Source organism: Martes martes (assembly GCF_963455335.1).
Source record: "Martes martes genome assembly, chromosome: 13".
NCBI lineage: Eukaryota > Metazoa > Chordata > Mammalia > Carnivora > Mustelidae > Martes > Martes martes.
The window spans coordinates 71,739,963-71,761,274 of NC_137901.1; the positions used below are offsets into that span (position 1 = coordinate 71,739,963).

Genomic DNA, 21,312 nt, shown 5'->3' on the forward strand with positions numbered 1-21,312 from the left:
TCTGTACATTTTATTTTTCTAGAGAAATCCTTCTTGCAGTCTTTTGTGTTCTGCTCCAAGCTTGATTAGTTGTTCTGTAGGGCCCTTCATGGATGCCATTCTGAGACTTCCCTCCCTGTGATCCTGAGAATTCCTTTGCCTCTTTCCTGTCATGTAGCCTCTGTTTCCTGAATTGCATCTTCTTTTTCAGTTTACACCCATATGTAGCTGGAGCACATCCTCATTAGTTCCTTAAGAAAAGACCGGTGATCGGGAAAGTTTTTAGGACCTTAAATATCTTAAAACTCTTTAATCCTGCTTTCTACTTTGATGGATAATTTGGCTACAAATAGAATTCTAGATTGAAACGCTACCCTCCCAGAGTTTTGGCTGTATTTGGTCCATTTGATCCAAGTCTTTTAGCTTTCAGTTGCCATTGAGAAGCCAAATGCTACTGATTCCTAATTATTTGTGTATTAGCATCCTTCTCTCTGGAATATTTTGGGTTGTTTTTGTGTGTGTGTGTGTGTGTGTGTGTGTGTGTGTGGATTTTTTTTGCCTATTATCCTGAAAATTCATAGTGGGTCTTTTCTTCATTGTCTGGAATCTCATGTGCTTAATTTCAGGGAAATTTTCTTAAAAATTTTTTGTTTTATAATTTATTCCTCTCCATTTTCTTTGTTCTCTACAGCTAGAACTTTTGTTAGTCAGATGTTAGGTTTCTCAGGTTGATCCTCTAATGTGTTGTTTGTTCTTTCTCTTTTCTATTTAACTGGTTTTTAAAATCCTATTTCCTAAAGTAATATTCCTCTTCAATTTGTTCTTCTTTGTGTGCTGTTTTCTGGTGTCATTTAAAATGTTGAACAGTTGTCTCTTGTCCTCTTGTTCTTTTTGTGTGGTGTTCCAAAGGTTCATGGCTGCAGGCTGTTATTTGATGTCCCTGAAGACTTTATAATTTTTTGGAATTTTTTTCCCCCATCCTTTCATTGCATCTGTTCCCTCTTGAGCACTTTGTTTGTTTGTTCATTTTGGTCACTGACTTTCAAATGAGAGATTTCCTCAAATGTCTAGTAATCTTTGGCTGACTGCTCATATGAGGAGTGAGGCACTAAAAACCGATTAGAGCCTCTGTATGCTTGGATGGGTCTTGTGCACAGAAAGATTTCAAGCAGGTTGAAAAGACTGGGAGGGGTTTCTTTTGGGTTTGTGGGTGCATGGGGGAATCCCCTCGTGTTTATATGTGCACATCTTTCCTTTGGACCAATTTCCTCAGAAACTTCTAGTCTGCTGCCAGGATATATACGTGTAGCCACCAACCTAGGTGAAACAGCAGAGGAAAGGGGCTTGTAATGTGGAGAGGGGTGCCCTGTGAGGAGACTCTCACCATTCAGAGTGCAGACTTTCACTGATCTCCCTGTGTGTCAGTGTAGCATTTCAATTTTATCTTCATCTCGAAATCTCTGCAGAGAAAGTAGGCTTCCATCTTCTGCCAGATTGGGGGAGCAGATCTAGGCTGTAATTGCTTCTTCTATAAGCTCCTATCCCATCCTCGGTTTCAGCTCTGAATCCCTTCCCCTGAACTTCAGAAGCCTTAGCGCCTCAATTCCTGCTCCTTTCCAGCATTCTGCAGCTGGACTTGGCACCCCTCCTTGTAGGCCGTTTGGTTTCCGCTCTTCCTGTCCCACTAAATCAGTTACCATTCATCCATCTGCTTTCCATCTCCCAAAATTTGGTGGATATCTCTCATCTGCTGGCATCTTTCTCAGTCTTTTTGTTTTTCTGGGCTTACAGCTTTTGAAAAAAAAAATTCTTTCACTGTTGTTTTACTGGGGTTTCTGACCAGAAGTTGAGAAAGTTGGGGTTTTCATTTGCCCCAGGCACCAGAGGTCTACTGCACTTACTGTCTTTCCTGTCTGTCTCTGAAGCTGTGACTCTACAGCAGATGCTTTGTCTCATTTATCTTCCTAGTCCCAGGGCCTAGGACATAGTAAGCACTCCAATATTTGTTGAGTGAATGAGCAAACAAATACATTTTAGCAATTCTCTGTTAGTTTTGCAAAGCATTTGTTCTTGAGGTTTCTGGAAGCTCAGTGCCTACAGTGCCCATCTAGATATTCTGCCATTGTGGCGAGGCCCATCTCCTTTGAACGCAGCTGTTATTCACAGTATGCTCGAGTTACTTAGAATTCCCAGTGGGCACTGTTATGCAAAGGATTTTATTAAGTATCCAATGATGAATATATCTCCCAGCCTCTTATTACCAGCCCCCTGAAGCACATCCTTGATGCCCCCAGCTGACTTAATCACCACATTGCTCTCAAGTGCCCACCGCATGTTTAATGCACTACTCCAGTTTTGCCTCTGATGGCACCCATGAGAAGTGTGAGGACCGCTGTTTATCTTGTTAGAGAGGAGACGTTAGAGGAAGCATCCCAGGGGGAAATGTAACTCACACTTGGGCACATCTGGATTCTGCCCTGAAAGACTGGCAAATCCCCGACTGGAGCCTAGAGTGAGGCTGTGGATAGTGGCCTCTGCCTTTTGTCACCGGTTCAACAAGTTTAATTTCATTACATAAAAATTAAGTTAAAAAAAAATCAAAGTTCTCTTTTTTTGACAACTCATCAAATGCAAATCAAGTTTCTGTGTTTCTTTTAAATTAAACTCAAGTCATCACACTTTCACATTAGCAAAAAATTACTTGTGATAGATTAATGTTTTAGTGTTGTCTTTTTTTTTTACTTCTTTCCATTTTTTATTTTGTACTCCTTTTGTATGTAAAAGGTCCATCTTAACCCTTACTGTCACCTAATGACTACTTCTCAGCATTTCTGCCTGTTTTTCTTAGGTTCCAGGTACATAAGCACGGACCTGCGGAGTCACTACCAGTAGAGGGATCTTAGAACTTGGAAGCAAAACTTTATTTATCCTCCTCTTTTCTCCTTATTTCTTCCCTCTTCCTCTTCTGAGCCATAAAATTAAGTGAAATAAACTTTCCATGTAATCAGATATGATACAACATATATTATAGGGAAAATGTGCTGCTACTTTCTTGGGAAGAAGCCAGAGCAGGAAAAGCGTGTATCCCACCCCCCTGTGGAAGGGGGAGGCATCAGAAGTGTCATCACTCACTGCTCTACCTTCTCCCCCTCCTGCTGCTTTTTCTCTTTAGCAGTGACCCAATCATTACCTCCCTTTCAGCATTCACTAGAAGCAAGGTAAACCAATCCACTCCTAATCCCAGAATTTTTTTTTAGAGCAAAGCTTCTGAGGTTTCCATAAAATGACACACTTTCCAGCAGTTTCTGCTTACTACCATAAGACTTTGAATAGAACCTTCTGTGGAGGGATGCTGCCATTCTAGGAGTTGGGCTAATTCTTCCTTCCTGTTCAGCTTCCAGCATACATACATTACTAAGGCTCATTTAAATGGTCCTTCCCGAACTCAAAGCTCAATACCACTGTTGAAAACCATCTCTATCCCTAAATGAAGTAAACTTAAACCTGAATCAGAACCTATCCTCTAAATGTCTGTAATTACAGACATTTGGGAGCTGCTTTCTGGGATTTTTCGGGCATGCCAGACACATTAACCAGTCCTAGACTTGGCACATTCCCTAAAGTTTTCACTTTATATCTCAGCATTTATATATAATCCCGAGGATAATATTAATCAAATAAAATACACCTCTTTCTAGACTCATGAATGGGTTGGCAAACTTGAAACTCTAAAGGTAGTTTTTCTATCTAGGAGAGAGGGAGTAAAATATGGTAAGGTGCTACTACAGTGTAGTAGAATTGTTGCAGGTTTTTTTTCCTTAGTCTTAATAAAATTCTGAGTCTGTATCCAGTTTGTGATACAGTTTGACAATAGCCATTTTTATTAAATGTTGCAAATTAGAAACACCTGCCTGCTAAGCTATTCTAAGCACCTAATTGTAAACAGCAATAATAATGAGTCATTTTCAGAGCAAGTGCCCTTGCCTTCTTCCTCATTTTTTTTGGTCTAGGATTTCTGGAGGAAATGCAATGTGGTGGAAATATTCACATTTGCAGTCAGGTAGGCCTAGATTTAAATCCCAGCCTTACCGTTTATTCGTTATTTGACTTTGAACCAGCTGCTTAATGTTGTCTTTTTCCTCATCTGCAAAATGAAAGTAAAAATTCCTACCCTGTAGGTCCTGGTGATGAGTTGGGATAATGTAAATAAATCACCTGATATATCATAATTCACTGATATATCATAACTCCAAGATGCACATTTTTTTTCACATTTTAGTATCTCTGAAATCAGGATGATCTTAGATTCAGTAAGTAAGCATACCGGCATTGTTTGATTGCAACACTGTTGTCCTTTTATCTGTGGTTCGTATTGTAAGGTGCGTCTTAAATTGATGGCAACTTTAATTTGACAAAAGGTAGTGTGCTTGGCTCTCAGTGATTAGCCATCATACTTACTATGATGGTCTATTTTTTCCTAAGAAGGACTTTAGTGGTACCCAGAAAGAACCTGAATTTTACTAACTTTTCTAGACTTTAATCTGGAGTACCATTATAATTATTCTTAGGAAAATGGTATTATAACAAAAATAATAGTGACCCCTTGTTTAGTCACTTTATGTCTCATGCAAACAATGCAAAGGTAGAAGGGAGTAGACGTCATAAGGCTTAACAAGAATATGATTGATTGGATGAGGAGTAGCAGATAGAAGAAAATCAAGGACGAATATGAGGGATCATGTAGACAAACACCAAGGGGGCAACTGAGCAGCAAAGTTTTCATGAACCAGGATTTTGCTAACACGGGGCTAGAGATTGAGAGGTACTGGTGCCACCTGTTCATTCTGACTTTACCTTCGAGGCTAGAGTTTTCTTCTCTTAAATCCTTGTGTAGACCCAAATCCCATGACTATCAATTTGGTTCTGTAAGTGTTTGTAGAATGCCAGGTATTATGCTAGACTGTGAAGTTACAGAGATGAATAAGCCAACTCTAGGCTTCCAGAAACCCCAATCTAACCTGTTCTGTGCTATGCTCCTTTTCCCTTCACCTGTATCTTTTCCTATTGCTTTAAGTAGAAAATATATGAATCAAGTCTTTTTGCTTTACAACGTATTTCCTTTGAAACTTTAGTACATTTCTGGTATTCACTTTCATCCAAAACAAGCATACCACTGAAAAACAAACATGAAAACTAACATGATGAAAAGTTTGATTACACTTGTAATTAGAAATTTTATCTATCAGTGTAACCTATATTTAATGTCACTTTGGGTATTTTTATAGTAAGCTAATATTAAAAAAATAAGATAGGATCTTAATTAAAATTTTGGTTTTCTTCAGGGAATGTATTGTGTTCCTTTTTTAGATCTTGGTGTAATGTCTTCTTTCCTTGGGGATTCCCAAAAAGGAATGTTATGTGGTTGCATGCCCAAACAATTTTTGTGCCAAAGGAACAGTGACAAAGCAACACAAGGGAAAAGACATTTTCAGGTTTTTTTAATTAATATAATAAGAGAGGGAAAGGAAGGCACTAATTTAGTACATTTAAATTTTAAAAATGTACAAAGTAGATTAAATGAATATAAATGTATGACTTTAAAATTACTTAATTTACTCAGTTTTATTGGTATTTAGCATCTATAATAACAGCCAGCAGTAACTGAATACTTGTTATGTGCCAGACACTATTCTAAGCTCTAATGTATGCTTCTGACAGTCCCATGAGACAGATATCATTACCCCTACTTTATAGATAAGGAAACAAGGGCAGAGAGAGTAACTTCCTTAAGGGAACATAGGCAGCAGAGTCAGTATTCCAACCTAGGTAGTTCTAATCACTATATTACCCTGGCATGGCTAAGTTCATTATTATTTAGGAGACAGAATCAGCAGCTGTTAGGAAAGTTAATAAAGTTTTTTTTTTTTTTTAATTAAAAAAAATTGGGGCGGAGTCGGGGCAGAAGGAGAGTGAGAGAGAGAATCCTAGGCAGGCTCCGTGTCTAGCACAGAGCCGGTCATGGGGCTCGATCTCACAACCCCGAGATGATGACCTGAGCTGAAACCAAAAGCCGGTGGCTTAACCAGCTGAGCCACCCAGGTGCCCCAGTTACTAAAGTTTAATTAAAGTTTGTTGTCGGGGGCGCCTGGGTGGCTCAGTGGGTTAAAGCCTCTGCCTTCAGCTCAGGTCATGATCCCAGGGTCCTGGGATCGAGCCCCACATCGGGCTCTCTGCTCCATGGAGAGCCTGCTTTCTCCTCTCTCTCTCTCTGCCTGCCTCTCTGTCTACTTGTGATCTCTGTCTGTCAAGTAAATCAATAAAATCTTTAAAAAAAAAAAAAGTTTGTTGTCGAGGGGTGGGTGGCTCAGTGGTTAAGTGTTCAACTCTTGATTTTGGCTCAGGTCATGATCTTTGGGTCATGAGATGGAGCCCCACCTGGGCTCCACACTCAACAGTGGTGGGGGGGGGGAGGTTGCTTCTCTCCCTCTTCTTCTCCCTCTGTCCCAACCCTCTCTCTCGCTCTGTCAAATAAATAAGTAAATTTTTAAAGAAAAAATAAAGTTTGCTGTTGAGTTTGTCACTGAATAACTGGCTGGGATTTTAGAGAGAAGAGCAGTATGTATTTAAAAACACTTACAAACCCCATCTGTTAACATTGCCACACAATTCTGAAGAGAATATTTATTATTTAAAATAAAACTGTCAGAAATTAATTCTAAGTGGATCTTGTATATAAATCATCAGCATTTAGGTAAAGATTATTAAATAAAAATTAATATGATTATAATTTCAGGAGTCTAATAAAGCTGATCTTGGGGGGGCTGCTGAATATGAGGGCCATAAGACAGGTAAAGGGGTAAGGCTGAATTTTTGACTGTTTGGAAGAAATGGTGACAGCATTCACTTCTTTTGTTTATCACGGAAGTCATAGGAGTAAAGGGAACTTAGGAAGGGCAGTGAGCCTGAGTTTGAGGAGACTGTGAGCTGGTGTGGTGCAATCTGGCAAAGCAGGGTGAGGAGGTACCAGTGGGGACCTAGAGATGTAGGCTCCAGTCCTGCTCTTGCTGGTTCTTTAGTGGGTTGGTCTTTGGCCAAGGTACTTGACGTCTCTTGCCCTTAATTTCTACATCAAAAGACATTGAGGAGTTCTACTGATGAGTGATCTTCAAATTCTGCTCTGAAGAATCCTTCAGGGTGCCAGAGATTCTCTTAGTGCTTAGGGACAAGAGTGCCCCCTGATGCAAGTCAACCTAAACAAGTACACTCTAATCACAGGAATCACATGTATTTGTAATTTGGTTTAAGCAAAGTTTGAAAACTGGTAGATTAGGTGATCTATAGGGCCTCTCCTAGCTCTAAAGTCTTCTGTCTCTTGTTCTGAAATCCAAGCTTGGAATCATGCAACAGGGGCAGAAGTTGAAGTTGCTGGAGGGAGCAGATGTACAGAGAGCTGAGATTCTGAGCCAGTTATTCTTGAACAGTTAGAAGACGTTCATTTGAGGAGGTCTCAGCCTGCATGAGGACCTATTCTTGACAGTGAGAGCGCCGTACTGATACTCCTTCCTGGGTGGTAGTGGAAGTTCTCAATTGTTTCTTCATTTTCTAACGTATTTCCAGGACTCTTGGAAACTCCTTTTCACCCAGTTTAAAGATTTCTTGCTTAAATTGTTATCTGCTGGCCCCTGCAAATAAGCGATCCTTTTCCTGGGCATTCTTCCTTCTGAGAAATGTCTCATGTGGCTCTTGTGTATGCACACATACGTGTTTTGTCTCTGTCTCTTTCTTCCAGTTTCTCCATTATTATCCTTCCCAGCCAAAGCCAGATTTTATGATTTGGTGTAAGTACTGTCTTCAAAGGGTGATTGACTACATTCCAACGCCCTACAGAACAATGTTTTATAGCCTACTAAAAGTCAGGTTGGCTGGCAAGAGTAGAATGGAAGAGTTTTGATTGGACTAAAACAGCATTAAGGTAGAGTATGTCTCCTAACTCAGGCGGAATCATTGCATAAGAGACCTGAGTGGATTATGTCATTAAAGGCTGATTTTAGATTAGGTTATCTGTCACTCCTCCAAATAAAATTGCAGATGTAGGTGAAACTGAGGATGGGAAATCAGTTTCCAAAAAGTGATCTGAGCTGATTATTTCAAGTAAGTGAGGGAATTACACCCCCCCCCCATTAAATTCAGCTCCCTAAAAGGACTATGAAGACTCTAAGATTTTTACATGTCTGTCATTTTGTGGCCAAGAGCTATGTAGAAGGGAGGCAGTTGTTTGTAAAAATCATCCTAGGTGGACAGCATGGGCTGCTGTGGAAGGTGTTTGGATGCGAAGGAGGGAGGGGAATCCTTACAAACCTGAGGGAGAGGTTGGGGGCTAACATACCTTCCCTCTGACGTTCAGCATTGACCTTGCCCCTGCAGTCCTTCGCCAACAGCGGCCGCACTCTTCGCTGGCTGCAACTTGGCAGTTCCAGCGCATAGTGTGGATGCCTGTTGTATTGCCTCAAGTTTACACGGAGCATCAAGTTTTTTAAAAAATGAAATCATTATAAATTCTGGCAGTTTTTATGGTATAATTAAAATGTCTAACAGGATACCTCTGGGAAACTAAATGCAGTTTTACTATTTATAGAGCCAGCCGAGGTAGTGTTTCTTGCCAACTTTCATATCTTATGACCTATAAATTGCTCTTAATAGCTAATCTGTCATCTCAGCTTCTCAGACAAGAAAGCTTGTTTCCTTATTAATCTGTTAATTTGCATCTGCAAAGGACATTTACAAATTCTTGGTTTGAAAACATGGCTGCATTAATGCTGGGCATTATAAATAATTTATCACCTGTGATAACAACTCTTAGGTCTAGGTAATAGATCTTTCTGACATTGTGTTATTCTTCCAACCCTAATATAATTTTGATAAAAATAATTATTATGAAAGCTCCTCTGGCCCCGCAGTATTAGAAAAGGCTGACAGATTGTTGTGGAGAAGCTATAACGATCACTAACCGCTCTCTAAGCTCAGAGTAATAGATTCAAACCAACTATTTCCACCATGGGTTAGTATATAATAGAAAGAATTCAGATAGACACAAATCACTCTTTTACCTTTTCAGAAGTAACTGCAGAGTAGTCCTTCAACTCTAGCTTTAGGCATTGGGACAGACTAGTTAGATTGATTATAATAAAGCCAGCACCAATAATGGCATGCATACCACAAAAATGATTTAAGAATACTAAAGACCATATAATTACAACCTCCCTTTTTAGTGTGGTATTTAAGTCTCTTTAGGTTGTGGCTGTGAGTTCACAATTCTTAGAGATCCCGTATCAGGATGCTTCCTTCCCACCAAGAGCTTTAATATTTAATTGTTTTGTTTATGTTTTGTTGATTTGTTCTTTCCTCTATTTTACACCAAGAAGAATTTGTTGGGGGCAAGACACAAAACCAAAAAGGGAAGAAATCAGAGTAATGAGAGCATTAGAGTTATAGCATAAGGCTGAAGCCAGGGCAGAATCTGTACATATTATCTGATTTTATCAGCCTGTTAAAGAGAGGCTCTGTATCTCAAGCCGTAAGCTCGTAATCCGAACACAAAGGTAAATTTGACCACTTTAAGATGCACAGGTTTTGTTGTTGTTGTTTTTTTTAAGATAAACCCATAGCAGCTGCTTGGTAGAAGCATTGAAATCTGAAAGAAATTTTTCTATTGCTCCTTATAAAGATGACATTAGGTGATATCATAGACAATGTCCTCAATAATATAGATAATAATTTCTTTTTATTATATTTGTCCAGTTGGTTTTGTGTGACTTGAGTAGGTAGCTCTAGATGTTCATGACTATCATTTAACTTTTACACAGACTTACTTTATCAGCTCAGCTGCTGGCTAAGGTAGATCTTCAAGCTACAGTACACTCATTAAATAGAGAGTGTGAGTCATTTCAGACTGTAGGAAGTGTACAGACCCCACAGAACACGATTCAGTCCTCCGTTTCTATAGGTTCATATGCGGGTGGCTATTGAGTCCCTCTAAATAGGCCTGCGCTTTGAATTAAGTATTACCAGGTAGACAGTTGTCTCTGGCTTAAGAAATTTTTTAAGGATTAGCTAAATTCTGATTTTAGTACCTAATTCTTCTCAAATTTAGTTTTTCTATAAAAATTTCTAAAATTTCAAAAAAAATTTCTAAAATTTCATCATCCATAATCCTATGGTAATTGGTAAATGCCTAAAATTTAATCATCCAGAAACATGGTAATTCAAATAATTGAATGATTAGGTAGCATTAACTATAACTATGATGACTGGAGCATGACAGCTAGTAATTTATAAAGCTGAATATTGTGTTGATAAGGCTAGGCCAGGTTATGCTGCACTAACAGTAAATCCCCAAATCTCAGTGGCATAAAACAATAAAGATTTGTTTCTTATGCCAACTGTATATTCACTACCGGTCAGCCAGGGCTCTGTGCCATATTGCCACGATTGTCGCTTCAAGTTCAGTTCTGGTGAAGCAGTGTGTGGAAAGGGAAAGAGAATGTGGTGAAGCGTACCCTGGTTCCTAACGCATCTCCTGGATGTGATTACATTTATCGGCCGAAGAATATAGTCACTCACCCCTGACTTCATGCACGCAGGGATGTGCCATCTTACCTGCTTGGAAAGAGGAAAGCTAGAATAGTCGTGAACAGCCCCAAAGGTGAAATTAAATATCATTAGTGATTAAAATACGTCTTACTGTATTCTAACTAGTCATTATTTTAGTTAGGCATCGTGGTGTTGTTGGTAACCACTTATCTTGCTTCTTTTCATCTATTTCATGGAAATATATGCAAGTACAGATCTGGTCTGGGTCAGCCCCCTGCTTAAACCAGTGGCCCTTATTGCCCCCTGGATGTCTGTAATTCCCTCAACAGGGGCTAAACTCTGTGTAGTCAAATGCACAGGAGAGCCAGGGCCTGACACGGGTGGATGTGAACCTGGCTTTGTTATTAATTGTGGACTTTCAGGCATGGCACTTTATCACCTGGAGTCTAGTGTTATCTTACAAATGTACATAAAAATAATGACACATGTGTGAAGGGTTGTTATAAGGAGCAAATGAAACAACATACATGGAAAATGCTTTAGGGGCGCCTGGGTGGCTCAGTGGGTTGAGTCTCTGCCTTTGGCTTAGGTCATGATCCCAGAGTCCTAGGATCGAATCCCACATCCGGCTCTCTGCTCAACAGGGAGCCTGCTTCCTCCCTCTCTCTTTGCCTTCCTCTCTGCCTACTTGTGATCTGGGTCTGTCAAATAAATAAATAAAATCTTTAAAAATTTTTTTTAAAAAATAAAAATAAAATAAAATAAAATAAATGCTTTAGATTTTACAAATTGACGGACAAACAGAACTTACCCAAACTCACCTTTCAGACTCTCCTCTTGCCACTACCCCTGCTCTCAGGTCTGAATGGCTTCTCGTCATCCTTCATGCCTTTGTTCATGCTGTTCCTATTTCTAAGAGTTACCTACTCCTCAAATGAGGAAAACTCCAATTTATTTACTTTTAGATTAATAGACTGCATTTTTAAGAAGCAGTTTTAGATTTACAGAAAATACACAGAAAATTTACAGAGAGATGCCACACACCCTCTTTTCTTCTCTACTTAGTTTCCCTCACTATTAACATCTTATGTTAGTGTGGTACATTTGTTACAATTGACAAAACAATATTTATATACTCTTGTTAGCTGAAATTCATAGTTTACATAGTTTACATTAGGGTTCACTGTCATGTGCAGCCCATGGGTCTTGACAAACGCATGATGTCATGTGTCCACCATTTAGGTATCATGCAGAATAGTTACACTGTCCTAAGAATCCCCTGTACTCCACTTATTTATCCTTTCCCTGCAACGACTGACTTCTTTTTGCTTTCTCCATAGTTTTGCCTTTTACAGAATGACCATAGTTGGAATGATACAATATATAGCCTTTTTAGGCTGGCTTCTTTCATTAGCAGTGTACAGTTAAGTGCCTCTGTATGTCTCTTCGTGGCTCCATCATTTCTTTTCAGCACTAAATAGTATTCCACTGTAAGGATGTACCAGGGTTTATACATTCACCTATTGGAAAACATCTTGGCTGCGTGCAGTTTTTAGCAATTATGAATTCATGTGTAGGTTTTGTGTGGACCATAGTTTTCATTTCATTAGAGTAAATACATGGGAGCATGACTGCCGCATCGTATGGTAAGAATATGTTTAGTTTTGTAGGACACTGCCCATCTGTCTTCCAAAGTGGCTGTCCCATCCTGTGTCCCCACCAAGAAATGAGCTCCTGTCGTTCTACATCCTCGCCAGCATTTGGTATTGTCAGTTTTTTAGATTTTAGTTATTCTAATAGGTGTGCATTGCTATCTCATTGTTCTAATTTTCAGTTCCCTGATGACATATGATGTGAAGCATCTTTTCATATGCTTATTTACCATCAGCATATTTTCTCTGGTGAGGTGTCTGCTCACATCTTTTGCCCATTTCAAAATTGGATAATTTTTTTATTGTTGAGCTTTAAGTTGTTGGTTTTTTTTTTTTTTATATTTTGAATACTAGTCTTTTGTCAGGTATGTGTTTTGCAAATATTTTCTCCCAGTCTGTGGCTTGTCTTTTCATTCTCTTAATAGTATCTTTTGTAGAGCAGTTTTTAATTTAAATAAAGTTCAACTTATCTATTTTTTAATGGGTCATGCCTGTAGTCTTATATCTAAAAATTTATTGCCAAGCCCTAGATTTTCTCTTAGGTTAACTTCTAGGAGTTTTATAGTTCTGCATTTTATACTTCAGTCTGCGATCCATTTCGAGTCAACTTGTGTGAAAGATGTAAGGTCTGAGTCTAGATTCACTTTTTTTGCATGTGGGTGTCTAGTTGTTCTAGCACCCTTTGTTGAAAAGAGTGTCTTTTTTGCATTGAATTACCTTTGCTCTTTTGTCAAAAATTAGTTGACTATGTTTGCATCAGTCTAGAGATTTTTCATGAATGAATGAACAAATGAACAAACCAACTAACAGACCCAAAACACTCCAATGATTGTGTAAGCTTTGACCACTTGAAGTCAAGTGCTTTTCCCAACGTTAGGTGTTGGATATACCAATGATTCTAGACTGCTCCTGGGTAAAGGGCGAATTTTCTTATGCCTACATTTGCAGAAGAATACTATGAGTAATATGATTCAATGTAGGAAGGTGATTACACATCCTCCCATCAGTGGGGCAAGCCTTTTGTGTTGTCTCTTTAGTTCTGATGACATAACTTCATGTTCTATTTTCTGGTCATTTTCTGCAACATCTTTAAATTTTTTTTTTTATTACTCACCACATTGGAAGGTATTAATAGTCCCATTTTACAGATGAGGAAACTGAGGCTCAAAGATGTCACATAACTTGTGTGGTATCACAGTTCATGATTGAACCTGTGCATGCCTGATTTGAGATTCTGCCCCTATTCTTCTACATCCCTCTGCCCCTTGGGTTGTAGGTGGTGAACCCAGGACCTTGAGTGTGAGGGCTCTGAACTGGCAGGGAATAGATGGTGCATGTGGATTTAGAAGAAAAACCATACTTCTGGTACTAGCTGGTATATTTTCCCTTTAAAAAACCATCCACAATTAGTCAGTCAGTAGTTATATTGAGTATTCTCTGCATGTGGAGTTAATCCCCCCCAAAATATACGCTGATGAAAAATACATACAGTGTGGGGAGGGAACATGCTAGATGTGAAGGCAAACATATTTAAGTATTTAATCTTTAATGGCAGTGTTATCAATGTGGTTATAGTTTGAGTAGTTTAAACTTTCTCTATTTTATGTCTCGAACTACAAGTCTTTAAAGGTGGTTTTAAAAAGTATGAGCGAATTTCCTTCTCTAGTTGCATGAAGCTGACCTGTCAGATATAGTTCTTCTGCAAATACTCAGGTCACAGAACAAAGGATGATGACTCCTGTCTGCTAAGTCTGCAGCTGGATATCATGCTTTGGCAAGAACTGGAGTAATTTATATCTTGTAAAAAGAGAAAAGTATTGTCTTATCCCAACCAGATAGTTTGTTAGCATAACTGTTTGTGTGCATTTTAGTATTCAAATACAGATGTTCCAAAATGTTTCCACTGTGGGAAGCAGCTGGTGCTATTCTAGCACAAAAATCTCAGAGAGATTAATATACAAAGGCAGCAGTGAACCTTAGTGGCAAACGTAGCATCTGCTTGAGGTGGGGCCTGTGATTCCCCATAGATGGTGGGTCTTCAGATTCTCGTTAACAGCCTGAAACCATGTTTCAGATCTAAGCTTATTCTACAGGAACAGGAACAAAGACAAGTGATTAATTTGTAATTCACTTAGCTGATAAATATCATCTCATGTTATTTGCCCAAGGGCTGTAAAACACTGGACTTCATTTCCTGTGGCAACTGATAGGAATATAGTTGTTCGGTCATTATGACTGATGTGTTCAGTTGCCATTACTAGCTTCTGCTAGGTAACAGAGCTTAGCCCAGCCTGCTCGCAGTCATAAAACATCCATCCACACCTTGGTGATGCATTCCCTGGGAACCTGATGGTTTATGCAGGACACTGAGATGCACTGCTTCATCTGATCCGGTCCCAGCCCTGGGAAGTATGTACATTGTCTTTATCAGTACAATTTACATATAAAGGAAACACGGGTGAAGAAGAAGAGTGACCTATCAGGGCTATACAGCCAAGGCTTCTGACTCTAAATCCTGTTCCATTCTTATATTACATCTCTAATGTAGAGCTGCCTCTCTAATTTCAGAGGCTGTGATGTGTGCTTCATAAATTCTGTTCTCTAGAGAAGCTGGTTTCCAGGACACCTGCCATGAAGAGTTGCAGTGAGACAGCACTGTCTAGTAACTGGAGGGTGCCAGGGAAGAGTAAATACGGTAGTCCTTCCCTCTTTTTCCTACACCCCAGAGGGGAAATGCCCCAGCACTCCCTTTCCTTATGTTCAGAGAACTGCAGCGTGAGCTCCTGTGTCTCCCTGGCATTTTTAGAGAAATGAAGAACCGAAGAAGAAGATCCCATGGCTGTCATTCAGAGTTGCCTTAAACCAGAAGTCCCTAAGAGCAGTGACACCTGGGGTGCTGTGCCTGCCCGAGGCCTTATGAATCCATCCCCCATGGTGTTCAAGGGCTCATTGCCTCCAACCAGATCTACGATTTGGAATTATCTAGTGAATTATTTATGGTTTATACACTTAACAGAGGCTGGAGTTTGAAAACTCTCTATTCTTGGTGCTCTGCTGGGACCTGAAAACGTCTGTCTGGAAAACCGAGGCTCAGGGAAGTTAAGTGTCAAAAGGCCCCAGAGCTGGCAAAGGGCAGTGCAGTATTGAATCGTGTGTCTGATTCTAAGTTATACTAGCTCCATGGTGAGAGATCTGTGTGCAACATAGATTTGTGGGTGGGGTTTGTGGACAATGTTCTGCTACTTAGGCAGCCGTGGGGGGAGAACCCCAGAGAGGAAGGTGGGAGGGCTAGGGGGAAAGAGGTGGGGTCCCTGGGCCCAGAGCAAAGGAAGGAAAGGAGATTGTTGGGGAGGGGTGTTGTGAGCAGGAGAAAGGCTTGTGTACTGATGTACAGTTCTAACCTCTGGTCCCAAAGAGGTTCCTGAAGTGGCAAGCCGAGACCAGTACACGTCCAAGGGGCATGCTCTTCGATGACATCATTGCTGCTTCTGCCACAGTCACAATGCTGCAACACTGTGGCTTTTATGGACTCATTTCTGCCCTTCTCTACTCAGAAAAAACATAAAAGTAAATTTCTAAGTATCTGTTTCCTCTCTGTTTTCCTCAAGCTTTTTATTGAAATGTCTGTGAAATGATAAAAGCAACTTAAGGGGCGCTGGGTGGTTCAGCCAGTTAAGCGCCAGACTCTTGATTGGGGCTTGAGTCTGGATCTCAGAGTCATGAGTTCAAGCCCTGCAATGAGCTCTCCACTAGGCGTGGAGCCTGCTTAAAAAAAGAAAATGCAGGGGCACCTGGGTGGTTCAGTGGATTAAGCCGCTGCCTTCAGCTCAGGTCATGATCTCAGGGTCCTGGGATCGAGCCTCGCATCGGGCTCTCTGCTTAGCAGGGAGCCTGCTTCCCCCTCTCTCTCTGCCTACCTGTGATCTCTCTCTGTGTCAAATAAATAAATAAAATTTAAAAAATAAAATAAAAAAAGAAAATGCAGGGTACCTGGGTGGCTCAGTCAGTTAAGCAGCTGCCTTTAGTTCACGTCATGATCTCAGGGCCTAGGATTGAGCCCTGCGTTGGGCTCCTTGCTTGGGATGGCGAAGGGGGGCTTCTTCTCCCTCTCCCTCTACCCCTCACCCTCCTTGTGCCATGCACGCTCTCTCTCTCTCAAATAAATAAATAAAGCCTTTTTTTTAAAAAAGGGCAACTTAAAATGATATGGAGCCCTTTACAAGGGCTTTTACACAAGTTGCAAAACATCATAAAGATGGTGTTTCAGTTATTTTGATCAAGAACTACTCTTTCGCAGTCAAAGAAATAGGGTAGTAAATCACTCACATCTATAAAATATTAATGAAAGTTTTCTGAAGTGCACAGACATAGAACACATCTCATAAAGAAATGCCCTTACTCCAGGTGGGACAGCCTTCCCTCATTGTTATTCCCTAGCCTGGAGGCCCTTGTGAAAATCACTTGCCTAACTGTGACAGAGCACACCCTTTGTTCTGCCATGATCACGTGCTCCTGTTGGGAAAAGGGATCATGGTGAAGAAAGGTGGATACATGGCTAGAGCTTTAGGCTAGTGTGAAGGTTGGAAAAGGTAGACTTGTAGAGTCAAAAGGTGGGTGGGGGATGGGTTAAACAGGTGATGGGGACTTGCAATGAGTATGTGCTGTTGTATGGAAGTGTTGAATCACTAAATTCAACACCTGAAATTAATATTACACTGTATGTTAACTAACTGGAATTTTATAAAAACTTAATTAACAAAACAAAACGCCAAAGGACGTCAGAAAAAGCCCAGGGTAGCTAGTGTCCCTTTTATGTCTCTACAAAAGAGTTAGAAACCAGGCTAGAATCTAAGACTATATGCATTTGTGGAAGATTCCAGAACCCATGTAACCGTTTTGTTATTTTTGTTGTCCCGGTTTGGTTCACTATACCAACATACAGTCCTTTTCATTAAAACCTTTAAGACAAAAAGGCTCACATACTTTTCTTTACACAAGAACTGTGTGTTTGGCAAGCACTGTGAGGGGACTAGGAAGATAGCTTCTTTCTGCACAGAGGCCAGGGTCAGAAGAGCCTCTAGGCAAGAGGAGTAAAGCTGGAAGAGCCACGGAGGCATGGGTGGCTCAGTAGGTTAACATCTGCCTTAGGCTCAGGTCATGATCCCAGAGTCCTGGGATCAAGCCCCATGTTGGGCTCCCTGCTCAGCAGGGAGTCCATTTCTCCCTCTCCCTCTGCCCCTCCCCTTGTGCAAGCATGCGTGTGCATACGCTCTCTCGCTGTCTCTTATAAGTAAATAAAATCTTAAGGGAAAAAAAGGCTGGAAGAGCCAATGTGGGCCTGAAAATGGGTGGTGAGGCCCAGTGGGACCACCCCATTCCAAAGAGGTATAGGCTGGAACCAACCATTGTTTTCCTCTGGAGTTTATCCAAATCTAAACCCTCCACAGTAATCAGCCTGGATAATGTCACACTGAGGGAACACAGGAGAACAGGACCTGACAGTCGCAAAACTGACCCAGTCAGCGTCAGGAGTCACAGAATTATCAATTGTCATTCTAAACATCTCCATTACCATTAATCTATCCATTTGCTTTGGGAGAAAACACACCTAGAGAAATGCCCAGGAGTGCAAACACCCAAGCATGGGTTTCTCATGAATTTCCTGTGCTCTATTATATGTAGTAATTAATTCTGGTTTTCTTCAACATTTTCTTTTTTTTTTTCACACTTGATTACATTTTATTTTCATTCTTCAACCTTTTCTTATACTGCAGAGGTTAATGGCTATTAACAGAGATATAGCATAATACTAAAAATGTCAATAAGTCTTTAAACTAAAACGAAGGTTATATGGAACACAGCCTGTTCCTACGAGATTAGGTATTGAAAGTTACTGATTAAATTACCATTGTCTTTTATTAGGAACTTGCTGTTTGGATGGGCTCTTTTTCAGTACTGCACAGGTCTGTGGACCACTGATAGAAACACCATTAGACGCTGAGTTGGATGGTTACAGGCAAACCCCGAACATTTTATCTGCTAAAACAAGCCAAAGGCATTTTCTGATGTGCTTTCATTTCTCTGCCTTATCCTTTCTCTCCAGGCAGCTTCATCAGCCCTGAGCAGTCTGGGCCATGTGTACACAGCCATCGGAGACTACCCCAACGCACTGGCCAGTCACAAACAATGTGTTCTTCTTGCCAAGCAATCCAAAGATGAGCTTTCTGAGGCACGAGAACTCGGCAACATGGGAGCTGTGTATATCGCCATGGGTGACTTTGAGAATGCTGTGCAGTGCCATGAGCAGCATCTGAAGATAGCCAAGGACCTGGGGAACAAGCGAGAAGAGGCCCGGGCCTACAGCAACTTGGGCAGTGCCTATCACTACAGGAGGAACTTTGACAAGGCCATGTCTTACCACAACTATGTGCTGGAGCTGGCACAGGAATTAATGGAGAAGGCCATTGAGATGCGGGCCTACGCTGGCCTGGGCCATGCTGCCAGGTGCATGCAGGATCTGGAGCGGGCTAAGCAGTACCATGAGCAGCAGTTGGGCATTGCTGAGGATCTCAAGGACCGGGCTGCAGAGGGGCGAGCGTCCTCCAATCTGGGTAAGGACGGGCTGGCTTGCAAGATTCAGGGTCAGTGCCCTGGGCTAGAAGTAGCCGAGGTAGCCCACTGTCTTTTACAGGAATCTGAGTGTTTGTATTCAAAAGAATCTCGGCATTGTGTGTGTTGTACGTTTCCTTCAGATATATTTCCTTGGAGCCTGCCTGCTCTAAATCACATGATCCTTCCTGCCATCACAGTGCTACAAGGATTAGAATTCTGAAATACTGGAAAAACAGAACACCCCAACCTTGTAATCTGTTTCGAGAGAAGAGCAACCAGATTTATCTAATTAGAGAGAAAGGGAATGAAATGAGGATATAAAAGCTATGTTTGGTTTAAATGAAAGAGAAGCTGCTAGGAAGTCATCAATGGAGGGGAATTTGAGAAGAATGTTGTTTAAAGGGATTTCTTTACTTGGTGACTTTAGTGCCACAGGAAGTGTATTTTTTCCTCAAAAATATGAGTATTCACAAATGACACTGCTAGTTTTAGTATAAAAGCAAAATTCCTTTTTGAAAGATCTATTTAAATAAGCTAGATTTGCAGTCACTGTTTGATAGTACTTGGTTACAATGAAGACATTTATAAATTGGGGAATTTATCTGTAAGGGTAAGTATTAGTGTCTGGCTACTTTTTAGAAGATATTGTTATCTTGACTCTACTCGAACAGATGTGGGTACACAAAAGAAGAAAAAGATGTGTTTGGAAGCAGAACTGGAACTCATCCCTGAGCCCCATTGTTTGTTCTCTGTCCACATGGACTCAGGACAGGGAGAGGACAAGGAGAAGGTGACCTCATTGGTATTAGTGTATGCTTCTTGGATATTAGTAGCAGCAGAATGTACAATTCAGCTCCCTTTTCTTATGTGACCTACAAAACTGAGACCCCCCCCTTCTCCATTTATTTAATTTTAACACTATTCCTCCCTCCCCTCTACCCTCTGCTTATTGTGACCAGAGGATTTAATGAATACAGTTCAGAAAAAGTCTGGCAAATCCCTGGAGATAACTCTGAAGACGGTATTGAGATCAGAATGACAGTCTAGAGAGTCTGATTAAGAACCATAGAAATAAGCTCTTGGCATTATATATTCATTCAATAAATTACAAGTATTTATTGAATCATTACTATGTGCTGAATCCTGGAATAGTTGCCCTAAGGATAGAGATTTAAGAAAAAAAAAAATCTTTGCCCTCAAAGAGCTTATACTTTAGTTGGGAAAATAAGAGTTAATACATAGGACAACAGTGACCTCCCTACAAGACAGTGTTAGTGATGTGATGCTGCCATGAAATTCCAAGAAAGGAGACCCTGAGATCTGGGAATAGCCTGGAAAGCTTCTTGGAGGAGGCTAGACCCATTTAGACCTCGAAGAATGAGTGAGGTTTGGCCAGGAATGAGATGGCATTGATGGGAAGGGATATGTGAAAGAATGGCTTGGCATTTCTGAGGGATGGTGGCATGAATACCCTTCAGGACTGTGCTAGAAGATGGCAGATTGGTACAAAAACTATGTAAGAGATATGCTAGCAGAAATTCCTGAAAGTTTTGAAATGTAGGAGTAAGAAGATAGATCGGATATTTAAGGAAGACAAGTCAAACAGTGGCACATAGGATAGATTGGAGGTTTTGAACCTGGGGTTCAGAAGGCCATGCATATTGGACCATTCATATTTTCTTTATTATCTTGTGTTCGTTTGATAACTTGTATTTTCCAGAGACTTTGCTCATTTCATCTAAGTGTGGAGTTTAGTGGAATAAAGTTGTTTATAATATTCTCTTATTTTCCTTTTAATTCTTGTAGGATATCTAGTGACATCTTTCAGTTTTGTTATCGGTAGTTTGTGTTCTGTACCTGCAAATCACCCCACTCCCCTTTTCTAGATTGTTCTACATAGAGATTTATCAGTTTTCTTGATCTTTTTAAAGATCAATTTTTGCTTTTGTTAATTTTTTTTATCGCTTGTCTCATTTCTGTTTCACTTATTTCCAGTCTCATTTTTATCATTTTCTTCTTGCTACTTACTTTGGGTTCTCTTGCCAGCTTCTCAAAGTCAAACCTCAGGTCATCATTTTTAGACCTTTCTTCTTTCTTTTCTTTTTTTTTTTAAGATTTTATTTATTTATTTGACAGACAGAGATCACAAGTAGGCAGAGAGGCAGGCAGAGAGAGAGGAGAAAGCAGGCTCTCCACGGAGCAGAGAGCCTGATGCGGGACTCGATCCCAGGACCCTGGGATCTTGACTTGAGTGGAAGGCAGAGGCTTTAACCCACTGAGCCACCCAGGCGCCCCAGACCTTTCTTCTTTCTAATACAAGCATTTAAAAATATAAAATTTTCTCCAAACACTGCTTTACCTGCATCCAATAATTTCTGGTATGTTATGTTTCTACCTTCATGGAGCTTAAAAACATTTTCTAAGATCGTGTGATTTTTCTTTAATTCCTAGAGGGATTATTTCATTTTAAATATTTTGG

At 40.4% G+C, this 21,312-nt stretch overlaps 1 protein-coding gene across 2 annotated transcripts in view; it reads left to right on the forward strand.

Annotated features, from left to right (window-relative positions):
* The window catches only part of TTC28 (tetratricopeptide repeat domain 28), a 635,902-nt gene that overhangs the window by 438,520 nt on the left and 176,070 nt on the right, over positions 1 to 21,312 (forward strand). For both annotated transcript variants that reach the window (XM_080822086.1, XM_080822087.1), the window contains exon 6: positions 18,325 to 18,832. In XM_080822086.1, the coding sequence (XP_080678212.1) occupies positions 18,325 to 18,832 (508 nt within the window). The remainder of the gene's footprint in view (positions 1 to 18,324; positions 18,833 to 21,312) is intronic.